This window comes from Mustela nigripes, chromosome 7, assembly GCF_022355385.1.
Source record: "Mustela nigripes isolate SB6536 chromosome 7, MUSNIG.SB6536, whole genome shotgun sequence".
NCBI classification, from domain to species: Eukaryota; Metazoa; Chordata; class Mammalia; order Carnivora; family Mustelidae; genus Mustela; species Mustela nigripes.
Genome location: NC_081563.1, coordinates 106,651,538 through 106,671,311, shown reverse-complemented (window position 1 = coordinate 106,671,311; position 19,774 = coordinate 106,651,538). Strand labels below are relative to the sequence as shown.

The window sequence follows — 19,774 nt, the reverse complement described above, 5'->3', positions numbered from 1 at the left end:
GTTTCACCTGTTTTCTTCTACCTTTTTTTTAGGATTTTATTTATTTATTTGACAGATAGAGAGAGACCATAAGTAGGCAGAAAGGCAGGCAGAGAGAGAGGGGGAAGCAGGCTCCCTGCTGAGCAGAGAGCCCAACTTAGGGCTTGATCCCAGGACTCTGGGATCGTGACCTGAGCCGAAGGCAGCCGCTTAACCAACTGATCACCCAGGCGCCCCTTCCTCTACTCTTTTAATGTGGCTACTAGAAATTTTTAAATTACATATGTAGCTCACATTGGTATTTCTATTGAGCTGGCTATAACAAAGACCTTACCTTTCAACCTAAAAGGCCAGGCCCACTTTAAATTTCTCCAACTCTTCACAATGGCTTCACTTCTACTGGTGTGGAATTGGCTCCCAATAAACATACAAAATGGTACATTGCCCTCAATTACAGATGCTTTTACTGATGCATAAAGTTGCCAAGGAGGTGGGAATGTCTAAAGTTTGACCCTTAACTCAAAAACTATTTTGCCAGAAACATATTGTAAAACCCAGTACTAGTAGTTACTACTCTTAATTTAAAATGATCAAATTTGAAAGGTGCTTGGGTGGCTAAGTGGGTTAAGCCTCTACCTTCGGCCCAGGTCATGATCTCAGGGTCCTGGAATTGAGCCCCTTGTCGGGCTCTCTGCTCAGCAGGGAGCCTGCTTCCCCCCTCTCTCTTTGCCTGCCTCTGCCTACTTGTGATCTCTCTCTCTCTCTATCAAAGAAATAATTAAAAATCTTAAAACATTTTTAAAAAGTGCTTTACTTACAAAAAAATAAAATAAAATGATCAAATTTGAATAAATTTATTTTAAAGCTGTTAAAAAGTTATTCCAATGCTTCTGTTCTTATACATAGAGTTTGGTGATTAAATATTTTGCTTCACTCACAATTACTCTGTGCCGCATCTTCCAAGTCCTCCACCCATAGAATATAGAGGTTAAGGCCTCCTAAATTCTCTCCTAAACTGGGAGAGCTTCCTAACTGAGTTTCTTCTTTTTGGTTTCTCAGCCTCAACTCCATTCTTCACATGGCCACCAGATAATCTCCCCAACACGCAATTTGGCCTCAGGTCTCCTCATTACCCATCCTGAAAAGGGGCCTTCAATAAATCTCATCTCTTGCTAAATTATCTCCAGATAACTCAGCAGACTTGAAAGCTCTCTGTACTCTGCCCCCAGGTCTACTTTTCTCATTGCAACTTGCCCTCTTTTCCCAATTCCTACTAGACTCCTCCCCATTCCCTCTGGGTCCTACTATGTGTGCTTACCTCTGGTTTTTCTCCCAGATAGTCTTCTTTGCTTAGAATTCCCTCTTCCCTCCTTCAGCACTTTATTCTACAAGTCCTACCTCAAATGTTACTATAATGCATGATGGTATATTATCAATGCCTTAAATCAGGAGGCAAAACACAGAAGACCAGCAAAACAACAGAAGAAATAATACAATTAGATGGAAAAGCTGTTGAACTACGAAAACATATGGTTTCTTTGCCCTCATGTCGTCTCTTAAAGAGTTGGGGGTGGGGGCGTGGGCAGAATGTTAATTTTGTGTTCAAAACCATCGCTCAAAATGGAATTTCAATTCTTTGTGTGGATTTGCTGCTTTCCATTTTATTGGAAGCCAAGTGAGATCACTGGTGAGTGGTGTGAGGTAGGGATTAAGATTAGGGGAGTAGTGAGGGACTGACAGAACCAGGAGGAGGGAGACTGTGATGTTGTGACTGCAACTGGTTTCAAGAAATTCTAGAACTGTAATTAACATTTAAAGGTTCCCTGTTATAGCTGCTTTGGCTTGAGTAGTAAAGTAGGAAGATTACATCTACAGGTGTACTGAAAATATATTTGACTATATTTTCAACTTTTTATAACTCTTTATCTTTTTATAATGCTAGGAAACTAGCAAAAAGTACTTGGTTAATAAAAGGCAGTGTGCCAAGTTCCCTGTCAATAGGGATTTTTAAAAAGCAGACTCTTTTTATGTGTAAAGAACATTTCCTCAGAAAGGAGCAGTAACTCAGGGATTTGAATTTAATTATGTCATTTTTACAAGAAAGAAAGAAGGAAAGGAGAGAAAGAAGGAAAGAAAATACCTTCGGCATACAAATTGAACTAATTTGCCTTCCTGGTAGCCTAGCTAAAAACATGTGTCTAATTACTGGAGAGTATTTAAACTAATGCAAGTGTGATTTACATCTTTCAGGAGTGGACAAATGAGGTTTTCAGTTTGGCAACAAACCTGCTGGCCCAAAATATGTCAAGAGACGCATTTCTGGAAAAAGCGTAAGTAGCTCTAATTTTATTACTAAGGGTGTTGCTTCTTCTGAGTCAGTTTCCTTTCTCCTTTGTGAGTCTTTTGTTTATACTGCACTGGCTTCGCACATTGATAAACATAAACTTCCCTTTGGGATTTGTTAGAGAACTGATACCTCCACTGTTTGGAATTGGAAAACTTCCAAGAAAGATCACTCTTTTCCTCCTAGTTGCACATCCGTGTTAGGCTGAGTTCCCCTGAATGTCAGTGCCTTTGACACACAATAAGGAGACACGTCCAAATCCCGACAGCTGTGCTCAGAACCAAAAATTATTAATTTCAAATAACCCTTCCTTTCTACATATGCCTGTGTCATATCAACTATTGACTTGACAAAGGGAAAGAGGAACATACGGTACTCATTTCTCTCCAGTCTTAGATCTCTGATAGATGCTATACTAACTTCCCTCCCTACTTAATCAGTAGGCTGATGTCCTGATTCCTGCCTTAGACCACCACAGAAAGTGGTAGTAAGAAAAGAGAAAAAGATGTGGGGGAAGGCACAGAATGAAAAGGAGAAGGAAAGAGAAGCAAAGCAGGATTACCCAATCACTCTGGAATTACACAGTCTTTCTAAAAATAATTTGCCGAGGGAAAATAATGATTTTTGCCAAACGAGCAGCAAGGAAAACTGGCTGTGTTCACTTTGGAAGCTATGGATGGCCAGGAGGTTGGGAAGCCTTGAAATCAAAACCACAAGTGCAAATGTTACTAGGTGGTCCTCTATTTTATTACCTTTTTCTTTTCCATCTTCTTCTATAAGACATACCCATCAATCTAGACCTAAGACTTCAGCCTACATTTCTTTCTTACTCTTCTGTGAATTTCTCTTACTGTTGGTACTTCATAGGTCTTCACTTAAATGTTTTTTTCATGTGATCATCTCTTTAGTTTGTCACCTTGAGGCCCCTTCTAATGCTTTCCCCAAATCCCTTCCTTTCTTCTTTCCTTTTACCGACTTTGATTTTGCCGTCCTTCATCTAACAGATGTTTCTAGAACATCTCTTGTGCCAGATGGTATTAGTGGAAAGAGACACAGAGATAAAGAAGACATCTTATCTGAAACATAACATGTTATAGCTAGTAAAACCTCTAGTTGGCTAATCATTGATTGCAAATGTCCCTTTCCAACAAGTGTCTCTTTATGAATGGCTGCTATGGACATTCTAGAACATGCCTTTTGATGAATACAATCATAAGCATTTCTGCATATACATATAGATGTGGGATTGATGGGTCATATGCAGTTCCCTAAAGTGGTAATCCCAATCCACACACCCATAAGCAGCGTTCACAAGTTCTGTTGCTCTGTCTCTCTATCCACATGTCGCTAAGTAGTCGAAGAGATAAACATAGTAGCTATGACGACACAATCAAATACTTTGCACTGAGAGTGAATGATTTTCACTATAAGCAAAACATGAGAATGGATCTCAAAAACATAATAGTAAATGAAAGAAGCCAGACACAAAAGAATGTGATTCTGTTTATATAAAGTGCAAAGTTGAACAAAAAGCTTATCTATGTTCTTTGAAGTCAGAATAATGGTTCCCTCTGGGGGCCAGACTCTGCCAAGGGGCACAAGAAGGGCTTCTGGATTAATGCTAAAGGGAGAAGGCTCTATTTCTTGATCTGGGTGCAGGCTGCAGAGACCTGAACAGTTTGTTGAGATTCAGCAAACGGTACATACGCATGAGCCCTTTCTTAATGTGTTTTATTCTTTAATAGACAGCTTTTTAAAGATTAAGTACTTGTTTTTCTGCTTCTCCAACAGCTATACTAAGCTTAAACTGCAAGTCACTCCAGAAGGGCGCATTCCTCTCAAAAAGTAAGCTACGGGAGCATTTCCCAATCAATGTTCATGTTATTTTCTCAAAGATTTGACTCCATGCCATGGCTCTGTTTTGTTTCTCCACTGGCCCAAGTGGGAGCCTGAGAATGCATGGTAACCCCGTTCTCCCTCACACTCCATGTTCACATCAGTGCAGCTGGGTTCCTCATAAAGATTTTCCTGTGGCATCATTTTTAAGAAACAACCAAGCAGGAAGAGAGGGGAAAGGGTGGGGGAAACTGTTAAACCCAAAAGGCCATTTGAGATTCAGATCTGCTCTAGGAATGGCAATCGGGCGACTTCAGTGCCTCTCTCTACCAAGATGATGCTAGCGTTAAAGGAGGGGCTGTGAACTCAAATGTCAAGAGCAGGAGTGAAGTCCCATCCAGAGGAGACAATGACAATTCAACTCTATCATATTTCTTGTGGGACTGATGGGCTCTGGATGCTAGATTTTGTCATGTTTCAATAGATCCCATAAATTCAAATTCTAATAGTCAATCCTATTTTTAATGTAATATTTAAACTCTATTTGTCAATAAATTGACCACTGTTTTATTGAAGTATAGTTGATATACATAAATTTTATTTTTTAGAACCAAATTACTGACCAAAGAAAATGCATGCTCAACCTTTATCCTTTGACCTGCTAGCTACCAGTAGTAGGCTTCTGTTCATTACACTGTTAAATTATTATTAATAATAGTAGTAATTACTGGTTTCTTAATAATATTAATAATGTATGCCTTTAGAGCAAGAGGTAGCAGCCAAGAGACAGAGTTACCAAGGATATGTTTTAGTGCCTAGTGGCTATTTAGTGTGATGTTTTTTAATTGGGTCATCAACTTTGCCTCAAGACGTTGATTTTATATTAGCTGTTTCATTTTTTTTTTTAAAGCACATACATAGGTCTTTTAGAGCCTAAACGCAGATGCATGGAGCAGTGGATATCTTGAATCACAAAAGGGTTTGAATTCAATGCGATAGGTTGGGTTGGTGTCATCTAGAATAGTATGACCAATGTCTCACTGTGGTGATTTCACTCCACAGCATATACCGCTTGTTCTCAGCAGACCGGAAACGAGTTGAAACTGCTTTAGAGGCTTGTAGTCTTCCATCTTCAAGGGTGAGCATGTTGCCTTTCTAAACTTAGCACTACTCAATATCTGTGAATAATCATACTGAAATATAACTTGCTCCCATATTACCCACTTTTTTAAAGTAAGAAGACCATAGGACTCACTTAATATTTACAATACATGGGGCCACCATAGTTATATTTTCTTTCATTCCCATAAACCCAATATGTTGATCCAGAAAGATCCTTGTTCTTTGTAAATAATGATTTTTCAAAACCACCTGGTATGAAAAGGTATTGGCCAAAAGGTATTATTGCTAAGAATTTAAATTTCTCCTTAATAACAAAATATTTTGTTGATGTTCCTAGAGATGTTATCTAGTAATTATGGATTATGATTAGGAAGATATTTAAAATACAGATTTCATTGTATTCCAGCCTTTTTAAATGTGTGGTTTTACGCTGTGTAAGTTAATACACAATTAACATGGTAGCACATGTTTGGACATAAATATATCGACATACTCTGCAGGGCTGTGCTTGCAAAGTTTTTGCTGAGAGGGGGTGCAGGATCAGTTTGGAAACCGCCTACTTTGCTTGTATGGTGGTAAAGTGGATGAGAGGAAAGCCAGGTATCATGCTTTCTTTTTTTTTTTAGGCCCAACACATTGGAGGCATTCCAAAAATGTTGCCCACCCAAATTATTTTGCCTTCCTTTCAGTGCATTTCTATGTAACTGGCTCTAAAATTATTTGTTACCATCCTTTCTGGGAGAGTGCAGTCTGTTGTATAAAACCTTTTTCTCAGGCTATATGCAGAACTCGCCTTTCTATTGCAAATTATTTTTATCCTAGTATCTAAGCAACAAGTAAGCTCTTTCCCAAGGATAGCACTTACACTATAGGAAGAAACTTTGAGCCTCTTGGAACACTCTGTCAATGTTCAAGTTGCACTGAAAAAAAGTTAAGAAGCCATTGCTAAACTTATCATCAGGTTATGAAAAAGTATTGAGTGCTATTATTAAATGTGTTAGCCTATTCTTGTGCATACTTTTCAGAAAAGTGAAGTTTATTAAGGACTTTGGTAGGTAACTGAAAGAAAAGAAAGAGTGCTCCTCCACTCTCGGTTTCCTCTTATTAGGAGAGAGGGCTGAGGATGCTGCCAACATTGGACAGACATGGAGGGTGTCCCCCAAACACTTTTTTAAATTTATTTATTTGACAGACAGAGATCACAAGTAGGCAGAGAGGCAGGCAGAGAGAGAGAGGGAAGCAGGCTCCCCGCTGAGCAGAGAGCCAGATGTGGGGCTCGATCCCAGGACTCTGAGATCATGACCTGAGCTGAAGGCAGAGGCTTTAACCCACTGAGCCACCCAGGCGCCCCTCCTCCAACCATTTTAACCTGCTCTTTCATAAGCAAAATAAAATGAGTGAACTTATTACTGCTCTTTCCTAGATGCTTTGGGGTAAGATAAATTTGCCAGTTAAGGTCCCATCATTTGCTCAACAAATATTTCCTGAGCTCTTACTACCTGCCCTCAGGCACTGAGAATGTTAGTTGTGGGCAAAATACAGTCCCAGGACTTAAGGACCACAGAGTTTCTGGGGGCGTTCCTCAAACACGTGGAATGATACAAGTGTAAATGAGTGGGGTGAGGAGTGGTGCCGTGAGCAAAAGGAGTGGTGTGGCCTTGTAAGAGAGGATGATTCTAGAACAAGAAAAACACGTGTGCAAAGCCCTGAGGATGGAAAGAATTCACCGGTCTGAGTGACAAAAAAGACCTCTGCATTTAAGCATAAAAAGGAAGCTTGAGAGATGAATAGAAAGACATGAAAAGAATTTTTTTTCTCTGCAATTGCTCCTGATTTTACCTTTACTGGGTAACATCTTATGAATATAACGACCAAAAATTTTAACTTATTTTGAATCCAGCTAAGAGAAAGAAAGAATAGAAAATAAAGCTGAATAGAAAATCAAATCCATCAATCAATTCTCTGTAAATTGCAATTTTCTAAACAATTGGATTCTGACAATTCAGTCAATAAATATAAATTGAGTTTTTACAACCCATTATGTCTATTAAAGGTTCATGCTTTCAGACCAATATCAACTGGAGACATTTTTAAAAGAAAATGAGATTCAAATAACAGGAGTTATTTAAATTGAAAAAAATATATTTATCTTTAGTAAATTAGATGTTGTGACAATTTTCTGGAAACAAATTGGAGATTTTTTAAAAAACAGAATCAACCTCCATCATGAAATCTTGAAAGATCATTATTCATAGTAAAGTATATTTACTTCAAGAACTTAGGACTTGTAGAATTAGGATGCTTTCAAAAGATCTAAAAACTGAAGACAATTTCAGAGCTAGGAAGTAAATGTTTCCCTAAACTGAGTGATATTTTAAATCCTTGTTGTAGTTTCATATCTACACAACAGCGGTTCTAGAAAAAATCCACTAATTAGCAAAAAAGATTCTGGATACACTGACAAGAGGTGTTTTAAACACTCCACAGAAGAAAAGGTTACATAAATGGTAGATAGGGCTGTATATCTGGGAACCTTGTTTCATAGCCAGTGGTCGTTCATACTAGATTGAATTGTGTTCTGTAAATAGATACATTACCAGAAACACAGTGGATATCCTGTTGAGATTTTTAAAACATTATCTTTGTGCACATTGTTAGGGATAATTAATGCACTTGAAGTTGTATCCTGGCCAACACGATCCACTGGAATAACACATTCCTTTAGAGGGTACTCCTTTAGAGATTACAGTTTCTTGCCAAAGTTACCTTAATTGTTAAAAAGTAGCACTGTATCTAAAAAGAGAGACAAAGCAATTACTGTCCTTCTATTAATAATCCAAACATATTTTCCAGGGAGATCTTTGGAGACCTTTCCATATTATTCAGAAAAATTATCATTTTTAAAAGGTTTTATTTATTTATTTGACAGAGAGAGATCACAAGTAGGCAGAGAGGCAGGCAGAGAAAGGGGGAAGCAGGCTCCCTGCTGAGCAGAGAGCCTGACATGGGGCTCGATCCCAGGACCATGAGATCATGACCTGAGCTGAAGCAGAGATTTTAACCCACTGAGCCACCCAGGCACCCCCCAAAAATTACCATTTTACCCACAGACTTTCTGAGAACTGAAAGTAGTTTACTTGTACCAAATTCCCCTTGATCTCAGGCTTGTGACCTTGAAAACAGCTCATGCCATTTCAAGTTGTATTATAGTCATCACATAGCACTGGCACTTTAATGAACAAGATAGGAATAAATACATGGACTGTTGACCCCAGAACAACACGGATTTAAACCATACAGGTCCACTTGCATATGGATTTTTTCGGTAAATACGGTACAGGATTATAAATGTATTTTCTCTACCTTATGATTTTCTTAATAACACTTTATTTTCTCTTGGCTATGTCATTGTAAGAATACCACATAGAATATATATATATAACATACAAAATCTGTGTTAATTTACTAGTGTTATAAGTAAGGCTCCCAATTAACAGTATTAGTAAAGTTTTGGGGGGAATCAAAAGTTACACATGGATTTTCAACTGTGTGGCAGGGTGTCAACACCCCTAAACCCCTGCATTGTTCAAGTCAAGTGTTTTTGCTTTAAATGATAACGCTTACCATAATTATGAACTATTATGTAATACCAAGGAAAGTAGTGATTCTTTTGGATTTACCATAGGGGGCACCAGGATGGCTCAGTAGGTTAAGTGTGAGACTCTTGGTTTCTGCTTAGATCAAGAACTCAGGGTCATGAGATCGATCCCTGTATCAAGCTCCACTCAGGAGAGAGTCTGCTTGAAATTGTCTTCCTCCCCTCTGTCTCTCTCTGCTTGTGCTCGCTTTCTCTCTCTCTCTCTCTCTCTCAAATAAATAACGTCTTAAAAAACAGAGTACCATAAATTTTACTGAAGAATACAATAAACCAAATGTACATAAACTTTTCCCAGGAAAGCTGTAATATGTTGCCTTTCTCCTATGCCATAGACCCAGAATATACATCCAAAATGCAATCATTTATGTAGTTGTGACTTTTAAAATAACTAATATCAAAATTCTATCTTTAAACCACACTATGAATTTGCGTTATTATAGTAATTTACTTGTAATTATATCATGTACTCTATGGTTAACTCAACTTTTGCCTTACAGCTTTAGAACAAAAATATTGAGAATAAGTTGATGTGAACACTTAGTTTGTTGGATTACAGTGTGAGTTATGGAATCAAACAACCTGCATTCAAAGCCATAGGAGCTCCATACACACACACACACACACACACACACACACACACACACACTTGGGACTTTAGACAGGTTTTGTAAGCAGCCATGTCCCTATTGTTTGAATCTGAAAAGGGTCACAACTACCTAGAGGTGACATGGGATCAAACAAAAACCTAAGCTCCATATGTGTGGAGTAAATGCTCATTAAATATTCTTTTCCTCTGAGGATTTTTTTCATTTGCATATATGTGGGGGGCTTTTTCCCCTCTTTCTTATTTTTTTAAAGATTTTATTTATTTATTTGAGAGACAGAAATCACAAGTAGGCAGAGAGGCAGGCAGAGAGAGGGGGAAGCAGGCTCCCCACTGAGCAGAGAGCCCATTGCTAAGCTCGATCCCAGGACCCCGGGTTCATGACCTGAGCCGAAGGCAGAGGCTTTAACCACTGGGCCACCCAGGTGCCCCACCCTTTCTTATTTTTAATTTAACATGTGGATATGTCATAACTAGATCTATGGAATCTGGAAATACACATGCCATCAGTACTGCCATCAAATTTCAAAAGAATCTTTTCCCTTTTGGGATTCTTTGTATCTAAGCATGGAATTGAAGGAACATCATTTTTAAAGTTTACCAATACCTCACAATTTCTGGAATAAATGGGCCTGAATAAGACTGTATTGCCCTTCTTAATTATCCCTCCAAAAATTTCTTATAACAATAGCAACAAGTAATCACTGATGATCTGTTTTGTATTGGAAGCATGATGAGGTGAGCCAAGTCTTAGACTACAAGCAAAAGACCTAAGGTTGGGTCCTATGTCCTGGGTTTGCCAGCAGACATTAATTGGGTAACTATTATGCCTGGTGGCATATTTGGGACACAAAGGAATTAAAGGAAAGTTAGTGATTTCACTCAAAAACTCATAGTCTAGGAGAAAATCAGAAATATAAAAAATATGGGGAAAACTGTATGATAGATTCTGTAATAAAAATATATAAATGTGAATTGTGAACACAAAAGAAGAATATGCCACCTTTAGTTAGTGTGGTCAGGCAGGATTAGAGAAGAATGAACACTGGGTATGATCTTTAGAATGCTGGATTGAGGGCTTCCTCCTGCTCAGATAGGACACAATGACTCTGTTCCATCCATTTCACCAAATCATGAGATCCAGGAAAAGAAAATATGTAAATGAAATTTGTGAATTTCAGCCTTGTTTAAGATGTAAGGAATTAGGACTTGTCAATAGCTTTTTCACAGATACCTCATCAAACCCTTTCAGTTCAGCTTTCAGTGATACTCATTTTAACTCATGTCTCCAAAAATATTTCTTCTGTTTTCCTACATCAACCTTAAAAGCTTTTGGGTATCCTCATCCGTCAAGTGAGACAAAGAAAAAGAGACAAAGTCAGCTGTATTGAAGTGGTTTCTTTTCTATGTGCTAACATCTAACTGGCAATGAAAATAATATCGTGTTTATTTAGATTATCTCGTTAATTTTTCCTCCTTAATAAAAAGTCATAATCCACAGCTGGCAAATAAACAATGGCTAGAGTTTCAGGAAAGCATACTGTTCTATGAAATTATATGTATGGAATCTTATATAAATGACTTCAGTTGAATCTGATATCCCATGGGAATTCTGTTCTATCAATTTCTATCTTTCTCATAATGTACATTTATATACTTAGTAAATATTTATTGTGGACGTATTATGTGTCACACAGGAAATCTAGCAATTAACAAGCAACACACAAGTCCTAGCTTGTGTAGTTCTGCATTTTACTAAGAAACAGAGCCATACAGCTTGGAGCACAATATAGGTAGAGTGTTGAAATACCACACCAATGAAATGTAGTGGTAGCCCAGAAAGAAAGACAATACCCAGGGCAGGAGGAAGAGGTTTTAAGCTAACAGAAGAAGAGAGAAAAAAATAAAAGTTCAGTAAGACCCAAGTATATCAATCCTGCGTTGGACCACTGATAATAGACCTCGCTGTGCATACTGCTACACGTGTTGTTTGGTTATCTCAAAATTCTGTTTTGCAAAGTAGACTTTTTTCCAGCTCTATAAATGGATTTAGTAAAGGAAATATTATTTTATTCATTCATTCCACAAATATGAGACTCCTGCTGTTTGCCAAGTGGTGAGCTAACTTCTCTTATCTGTTAGCAGGCAGGGTACAATTTCAGAGAACAAATTTAGGTGCTTCTATAAAAGTACATTTCAAAACATATGCACTTGGTAAAAGGAAGGGATTTTGTTTTTTTTTTTTTTTCTTCGTTTAAGGGCTTGAACATAAAAATAATTATATAAACACATACCTGAAATAAGAAAACCGTCTGAAGAATGTCTTTCCTGTTAACCTTGAATAAGTTTTGAATACATGCTTCCGGTTTCCATGGCAGCCCAACTAAACAAAAATATAAGTCCAGAAATGACTTTTTATATCAATGACTTGCTTCCCAAACAGTAAGACCAAGAGGAATCAGTGAGAAATAATGACTAGTGCTCTCCTACTTACAAAAACTGTTCTATAATTTATCAGGTTACTTAAACCAGAAGGAACATTCTTTGAAAATAAAAAAGATACAAAATTGGAATTTATGTTTTCATTTTGAAAATGTCTGTTTCCAGGTTCTTTGCCCTTAAAAAAATTATTCAAACATCTTCTAAATAGCCTATAAACAATGTGAATATGCTTCATGCCACTGTACACTTAAAAATGGTTAAAATAGTCATTTTTATGGTGTGTATATTTTATAACAATTTTTTAAAAGATTGAAACTAAAAAAGAAAAAAGCAACCTAACAAAAATCTGCAGTACAGACTCTGGTTTTGCTAGGTCTAACTTACTTAGTAAATGTACTTTAAAAATTGTGTTAACATCCCTTGAGATGCAGAAAACTGAAGTTTAAATTATAGTGACCAAGCAACAGAAAGGATGACATTTGATTCTTCAAAGCAAGTGTCCAAATGAACTCTACAGCTGGCCTCATAGATGTTTTCTGAATGTTTACCCTGGGCTCCTGGAGAAAGAGGAAGGGAGAGAGAGACTTCAAAAGAGGGTAGGGGGTAGGATAGGGAAAGAATAAGACATTTCACTGACCCTGTTGCTTTATTTCCCAGAACGATTCAATACCTCAAGAAGATTTCACTCCAGAAGTATACAGAGTTTTCCTGAACAACCTTTGCCCTCGACCTGAAATTGATAACATCTTTTCTGAATTGTAAGAGAACAACACAGCATTCAAACCCACTTTTTTTCAGCTTGGGGTGGCTTGGGCAGAATGTATTAAGCAATGGAGGGAGATGAGAGAACTCTTCGGGCACTGTGTATGACAACAATGCTTCTGTGTAATTTGTTGGAGACAATCAACATTCCTACCCCAGAGGGCCAACCACTGCTTTTAATGAGTGGATGTTCGCCATGATCTGTTGCTGGGTATTGGTGTTTTAGTATCCGTGGGGGACTTTGCATAGTTTGAAGATTACAGCTAGAATAGAGCATCTTGGCTCAGTGGAGACACGTGATGCAGGAAGATCTCTGACCTGGAAACCAGTCAGGTTACGTCTTGGACACACATTAGTGAAATGAGAACTCTGGATTGCTAAGCACCCTCCCAGAGGAAAGTCATTTGTTTTTATTTTAGAAAATATATAGCCATTCTTTAAAAAAAAAAAAAAAAAAGAAAGAAAGAAAGAAAGAAAGAAAAGAAAAAAATGAAAAAAGAAAAGAAACAAGCCAAAACGCCAGGGTAAATGCAGGGCAGTAGCCATTCACCTTTCCTAGTTCACTGAAATCCACAGGGTGACAGAAAATCAACCAAAATAGATCAACAAAATAAGGATTTTTTTTTTTTTTTAACGTGGAAGACAGGCCAACAGTGCTAAGAATGACACTGGATATACTCACTTTGTGATGTTCATTGCTATCAATGATGTTTTGAGCATCAGTCATAATTGTACCATTGAACTTGGCTTTGGGTTGTCAACAGGGTTGAAATGGGAAATTGAATCACACTATGTTGAAGACTTACAGATTTTTGCTGATGCATAACTTAATGAAAATAAAAATGTACCCAGGTTGTTTACTTTTTTTTTTAAAGTAGTGAGTAATAAATAGATCTCTAAATGATGAGGTAGGATGTGGGAATTTGATGACTAAACCAGAAGGTTAATGTCATAATCCAAAAAACAACCCATATGTGCTGTGTTCAGTTGAGAGTGGTGCAGCTTTACACAGAAGATGCGCTACTGTGGATTCTCTTACGCATCTGGTATACTTCAAGGGCATTGAGATTTAGTGGCAGGGATTGCAAAAGATATTTGCACCCCATAGAATGCAGCAATTGTGATGATGAAACACACGTTTTCCAGGTCAGATGGGAATGTCCAGATAGCTTACCAGGGGTGGGAGGATTTTGTTTCCCTATAGTTAAGTGCAAATATATGAATGACATTTGGTGGACCAGTATTCTAATTTCTGGTTTTTAATTGGTTTTAGTGGTGCCAAAAGCAAACCATACCTTACTGTTGATCAGATGATGGACTTTATCAACCTTAAGCAGCGAGATCCCCGGCTAAATGAAATACTTTACCCACCTTTAAAGCAAGAACAAGTCCAAGTATTGATTGAGAAGTATGAACCCAACAATAGTCTCGCCAAAAAAGGTCAGTCCACTTTGCCCCACACTGTAGGGAAGCTGGGGTTTCTAATTGAGAATGGGTCACCCCCCTATTGGTTAGATCTGTTTCCCACATTTGTATGCCTGCTTTCCTTTCTGTCTTAAGTCACTAGTGGTTCAATTAGATTTAGGCATGTGATTTTTGCTGTTGTTGTTGTTATGTATATATATGCATGTAACATATTTTTTAAATGTCTAATCATTCATTTTGTCTTAAATTTACCCAGTAACTGAATGCATATTTCTCATACAGGAAATCTTAAATGTTGCCTTTTCAGGGGGCACCTGGGTGACTCAGTCGGTTAAGCATCTGACTCGATTTTGGCTCATGAACTCAGGATTGTGGGATTGAGCCCCATGTTGGGCTCCATGCTGGTAGATTCTCTCGCTCTCTCTAAAAAAAGAAACATTTAAAGGTTGCCTTTTTGGCTCTGTTTCTACAAGTTCTGTAAAATGACCCATAGCTTTCTCTAAATCTCTAAAACGAAACCTAAATCTCTAAAGCTAACCCTTATTTTATTCCAGTTTACACTACTGATGAATTTCTTCACTTAGGAAAATGTAAAATTTGGCTTTTTATATGTAAAAAAAGTCAGTGTTTGTAGAAAAAAATCATTAGTCTAAAAATCAATATCGGAAAGACAGTTCTCGGTTTCCTGGAAGTTAAGAAATTCATGTTTTTTTGATTCTGGAGAAATAAATTGCCAAAATAAGATCATAATGATTTACTTGCTGCAAGTTTCCATTTACACGTGGCATCACATCCCTGAATCAGCTCTTTAGCTTCCTTTTACCACTAAGACCACGTCTCACCTGGACTGATATATCTTCATTGAGAAAACTAGCGTGTTATCACTGTTATTATAAATTGCTTAGATATTCCACAGGGAGGAAAATAAAATGCAATTAAGCAATTATTAAGAAAGATAAATTGCATGTTAATATGAAGGCAGGTCATAAGTAACAGAAATAATTCTAGCAAGCTCTTCGTCATTAATAAGGATGGTTATCATAAAAGTAGATTAAAATGCCTTTTAACCCATTGTATTTATTCTGGAATTAGTCCTCTAAATGAAAACAAAAATGAATGTATTAAGTATAAAAGTAAAATATTACCATTAACTTTATCCTACATGCTTTTAGTTGGGAACTCACAGATGAAATTTTTTTGGCTTTTGTTCATTTTCATGGTCAAGCACTTTGCCTTTGCTGTCATCATCATCCTTATCCCTGCCATGGAGGTGAGGCCCGTCAAAGGAAACGGATGACTCATCGGTGTATGTTGGCATCACTAGGCTCACACCCCCTTGAACCTACCTATCCTGATACCCTTCCATCCCCAGCCAGGTGGCATTTCTCCTTAGTGTTATGCAGGCAGTAACTCCTTGCAGATTTCACTGGCACAACTTGAAATCTGAACTTCACCAAATGTAACTAACACGATGATATAACAAATCCAACAAGACCTCCGGAAACAGCCCATGGCACAAAGGAAACAAATAGCTTTTGTGAAACCAGTGAGGCACTTCAGAGCCTAAACTTTGCCGCTTCCTCCCCTTCTCACGCCACACTATGAACAATCCATTCCTCAGCCAGCGTATGATGCCTCCATCCGCCATTCTCTGATCAAATGCAGGAAGTAGAGGATACAAAGAGAGAAATCTGTGACAGATTATTGTAACATTCTATAACCCTGGCGAACCCATGTTGACTCTAATGGAAAATTAAGATGATATCTCTTAGCATTTGCGAGTTTATTTGGTGCTATCATAGAGATGCACTAGGTATGAATTTCATAATTACAGCAGGCACACAAATTTCAGGTACATTTAAAATAACAGTTTCGTTTGTTTTTCCACAACTTAATATGAAACTGATGATAAGCCTCCATGTCAGCCCTGGTGTGATTTTTTTTTTTTTTTTTTTTTAAATCACAGATTTCATTTCTTAACTCAAAAACTCTTAAAAGAAAATAAACACGAGCGTCATTTTGTTTGCTGCTTTGGGTCTGTTTATGTGAGCACAGATATTTGAGAAAATTGTTTTATTGTGTTGTGTTGTTTCATTGTCAAAAGGAGAACGATTTTGAAATCTTTCTTTGTAGGACTAAGAAATTGCTGAGTTAAAAGCTCAATTTGCTAGTAATTATGAGTTTTAATAATATTTTTATACAAAGAGGAAAATCAATTTTTAAATTTGGTTTTGCTTTTCACATTTGATATTTGACTTTAGGATTTTTCCAAAAACTCTCTTTCATTTTTTTTTTAAAGATTTTATTTATTTATTTGACAGAGAGAGAAATCACAAGCAGGCAGAGAGGCAGGCAGAGAGAGAGGAGGAAGCAGGCTCCCCGCTGAGCAGAGAGCCCGATGCGAGACTCGATCCCAGAACCCTGGGATCATGACCTGAGCCGAAGGCAGCGGCTTAACCCACTGAGCCACCCAGGCGCCCCCAAAAACTCTCTTTCATATCTTCTTATTTATAACATAGCTACAAGTAAAATCAAACAAAGTGGAATTTAAGAAAGTATGGTTTACTTTCAATATGATGACATACAGATTTACAAGGAAATTAGTTTTCATTCATTACATGACTTTCATTTAAAAAAAAATTTTTTTAAGATTTTATTTATTTATTTGACAGAGAGACAGAGAGATCACAAGTAGGCAGAGAGAGAGGGGGAAGCAGGCTCCCTGCTGAACAGAGAGCCCAATGTGGGGCTTGAGCCCAGGACCCTGAGGTCATGACCGAGCAGAAGGCAAAGGCTTAACCCCCTGAGCCACCCAGGTGTCCCATTATATATCTTTCAAAATGTACATTATTATTTTGTAAAGAGAAGCAAACTAAAATTTGAGGTCAAATGACTTATCTAATATTCATACTAAGATGATCTTTGAGAAAAGAATTTTTAACTTTCAGTCAACTAGTTAATACTTTTTGATGAATAAACACAAAAGAAAATAAGTAGGATATTAGTAGCATATAATAAGTATATTACAACATAATATACTTACATTGTATACTTACATTGTATTATACTTATAATAAGAAATATACTCAGAATAAATTAGAAGATGAAAATCAGTATATTACATTATAATTTTTCTGCTACTTTCATTTTGACTATTTCCTCAAATGTGCATAAGCATTGGTTATATTGACCCACGAATTCAATTTCAGTTTTCTGAAAAAGATACTTCCATATTGCCTATATTTGTTATATACTGCTAAGACTAAGATGCATCCATAATGTATATATGTAACAATATAACTATATTCTCTGATATGAAGAAACTTATGTTTTTAAAGTAGGTGTTAAACAAACAAACTTTACACAAAGTTGCCATATGCTAATGTTTAGTTTTCATATGCACTGCACATAATTTTTACATAGGAGGTAATCTAAAATTAAGTGAAAATTTTTCAATATGGCCAAACATCAAAATGCTTAAACTGACCATAGGTTAGTCGACTAAACATAGATTTGTGAAATGAAAAAACAGAAGGAATAATAGACTTTGATGCCTTGCGGGCCTGCTGTCATTGGCAGGTTGGCCCCATTTCCATGCTGGAATTCTTGTTTTTGAAGACGCCTGTATTGGTGATAAACAATCACAGGGTTTCTGAACAGTGTAAGGCCAAATGTGCATATGTTCGGGCTCCACAAAGAAAAATTTGAACTTCTTGCAGAAAATACTGTTCTCAAGGGAGTTTCGTTAATTTTTATGATTGAAAAATCACACATTGCAAAATGCCTTGATCCGTTGTGTTGTTTGCACTGGAACAAAATGCGTAATACTAAACCATGTTTAACACAGGAATACACAATGACCCCAGCCTCTTCCAAAGGGTCCTGAATGTCTCCCAAAGGGAGTTTGTTTGGTTTCTTTACTCACTTACACCTTTCAGAAGGATGGCAATGAGTAAAATTAGCATGAAAAGAAGAAATTGATATCCCAGGTAACAGACCACAGATTACATTGAACTGTTATGTCTGTAAAGGAAGGCCAAAATTCATTTTAATAAACCAAACCCAGAGAAAACATTGAGTCTGATCACATTTTTGTTTTTCTGTGAAGAGCAGGTGTTTAGGAGTATTTGTTAAGCAATTGAATTAATATAACAGATTATGATATTAACAGATGTTTCTAGCTACATTCCTTTTTTAAATCAGTTCTTTCTCTTCAAATTTTATAATACTTTGTACAAAAGTTCCCTTGTTTATTGCAATTAAATCGTCAAGATGAAACCATATCATCTCTTTTAGTATTTGATCGGTACTGCCTGAATTAATAGTTAAATAATTAAAATGAACTCAAAATACAGTAGCAAATTGATTTGGTTTTAAACAAAGCAAATAGAAGTTGAGGTAGAGCAAGCATTTTTGCTTTAAACAGACCTACGCTAATAGTAACATCAGTACCAGATACTTATTTTAAATACTTACACAATTGAACCATATTATGTCATTTTTGTCAATGGCAAGATGCACCCAGAGTGTTCTAGAGGCAATCCGGGGCTTGACACTCTTCCAACCTGTCGTATTAGGTGGAACTCCTACAGTAGAAAAATGACAGAAACTTAACTGCAGCACAGAAAGAAATTTATTGTTGGTGCATATGAGCAAAAAGTCAAGGAGTGTTTTGTGTTGGTCTCAGCTTCAAAAACCAGTGTTGTCGGGGCACCTGGGTGGCTCAGTGGGTTAAGCCTCTGCTCAGGTTACAATCTCAGGGTCCTGGGATCAAGCCCCGCATCAGGCTCTCTGCTCGGCGGGGAGCCTGCTTCGCCCTCTCTCTCTCAGCCTGTCTCTCTGCCTACTTGTTATCTCTCTGTCTGTGTGTCAAAAAAATAAAAAATAAAAAGCCTTAAAAAAAAATAACCAATGTTGTTATACTGACTCTTATGGTTCTTATTATGACTGTAGGATGCCCTTCATCAACAACCACCATGTAACTTGGAGAGGAAAAGGTGCTTATCATTATTTTTTTATATATATAGTTTAAGATTTTTTATTTCTTTATTTGACATAGAGAGAGAGAGAAAGAGATCACAAGCAGGCAGAGAGGCAGGCAGAGAGAGAGGAGGAAGCAGGCTCCCTGCTGAGCAGAAAGCCCGATGTGGGACTCTGAGATCATGACCTGAGCTGAAGGCAGAGGCTTAACCAACTGAGCCACCCAGGCGTCCCAAGATGCTTATTATTTATAAGACCTGGAAACTACTCAGTGCATCTGGGACCACACATGGCGGTCACTTGTAGGGAGAGAAAGAGAGTGAAAGGGAGCATGCCGGTATGCCTAGTGTTCCATGGGCTCACTCTTTATTGGTGAAATATAAAAACATAAGGGCAGGAAGAGAGAAGACAAGTGACCCAAATGGCCAGTTACTGAAGTTAAACCAAACCTTCTAAATCAAAGGAGCCTTGGGGCGCCTGGGTGGCTCAGTGGTTAAGCCGCTGCCTTCGGCTCAGGTCATGATCTCAGGGTCCTGGGATCGAGTCCCGCATCGGGCTTTCTGCTCAGCAGGGAGCCTGCTTCCTCCTCTCTCTCTCTCTCTGCCTGCCTCTCTGCCTACTT

At 37.5% G+C, this 19,774-nt stretch overlaps 1 protein-coding gene across 3 annotated transcripts in view; it reads left to right on the top strand.

Moving 5' to 3' along the window:
* PLCB1 (phospholipase C beta 1) overlaps positions 1-19,774 on the top strand; it is a 679,879-nt gene that overhangs the window by 456,533 nt on the left and 203,572 nt on the right. For all 3 annotated transcript variants that reach the window (XM_059406554.1, XM_059406556.1, XM_059406555.1), the window contains exons 5-9: positions 2,230-2,309; positions 4,115-4,168; positions 5,222-5,297; positions 12,643-12,743; positions 14,021-14,187. In XM_059406554.1, coding sequence (XP_059262537.1) covers positions 2,230-2,309; positions 4,115-4,168; positions 5,222-5,297; positions 12,643-12,743; positions 14,021-14,187 — 478 coding nt within the window. The remainder of the gene's footprint in view (positions 1-2,229; positions 2,310-4,114; positions 4,169-5,221; positions 5,298-12,642; positions 12,744-14,020; positions 14,188-19,774) is intronic.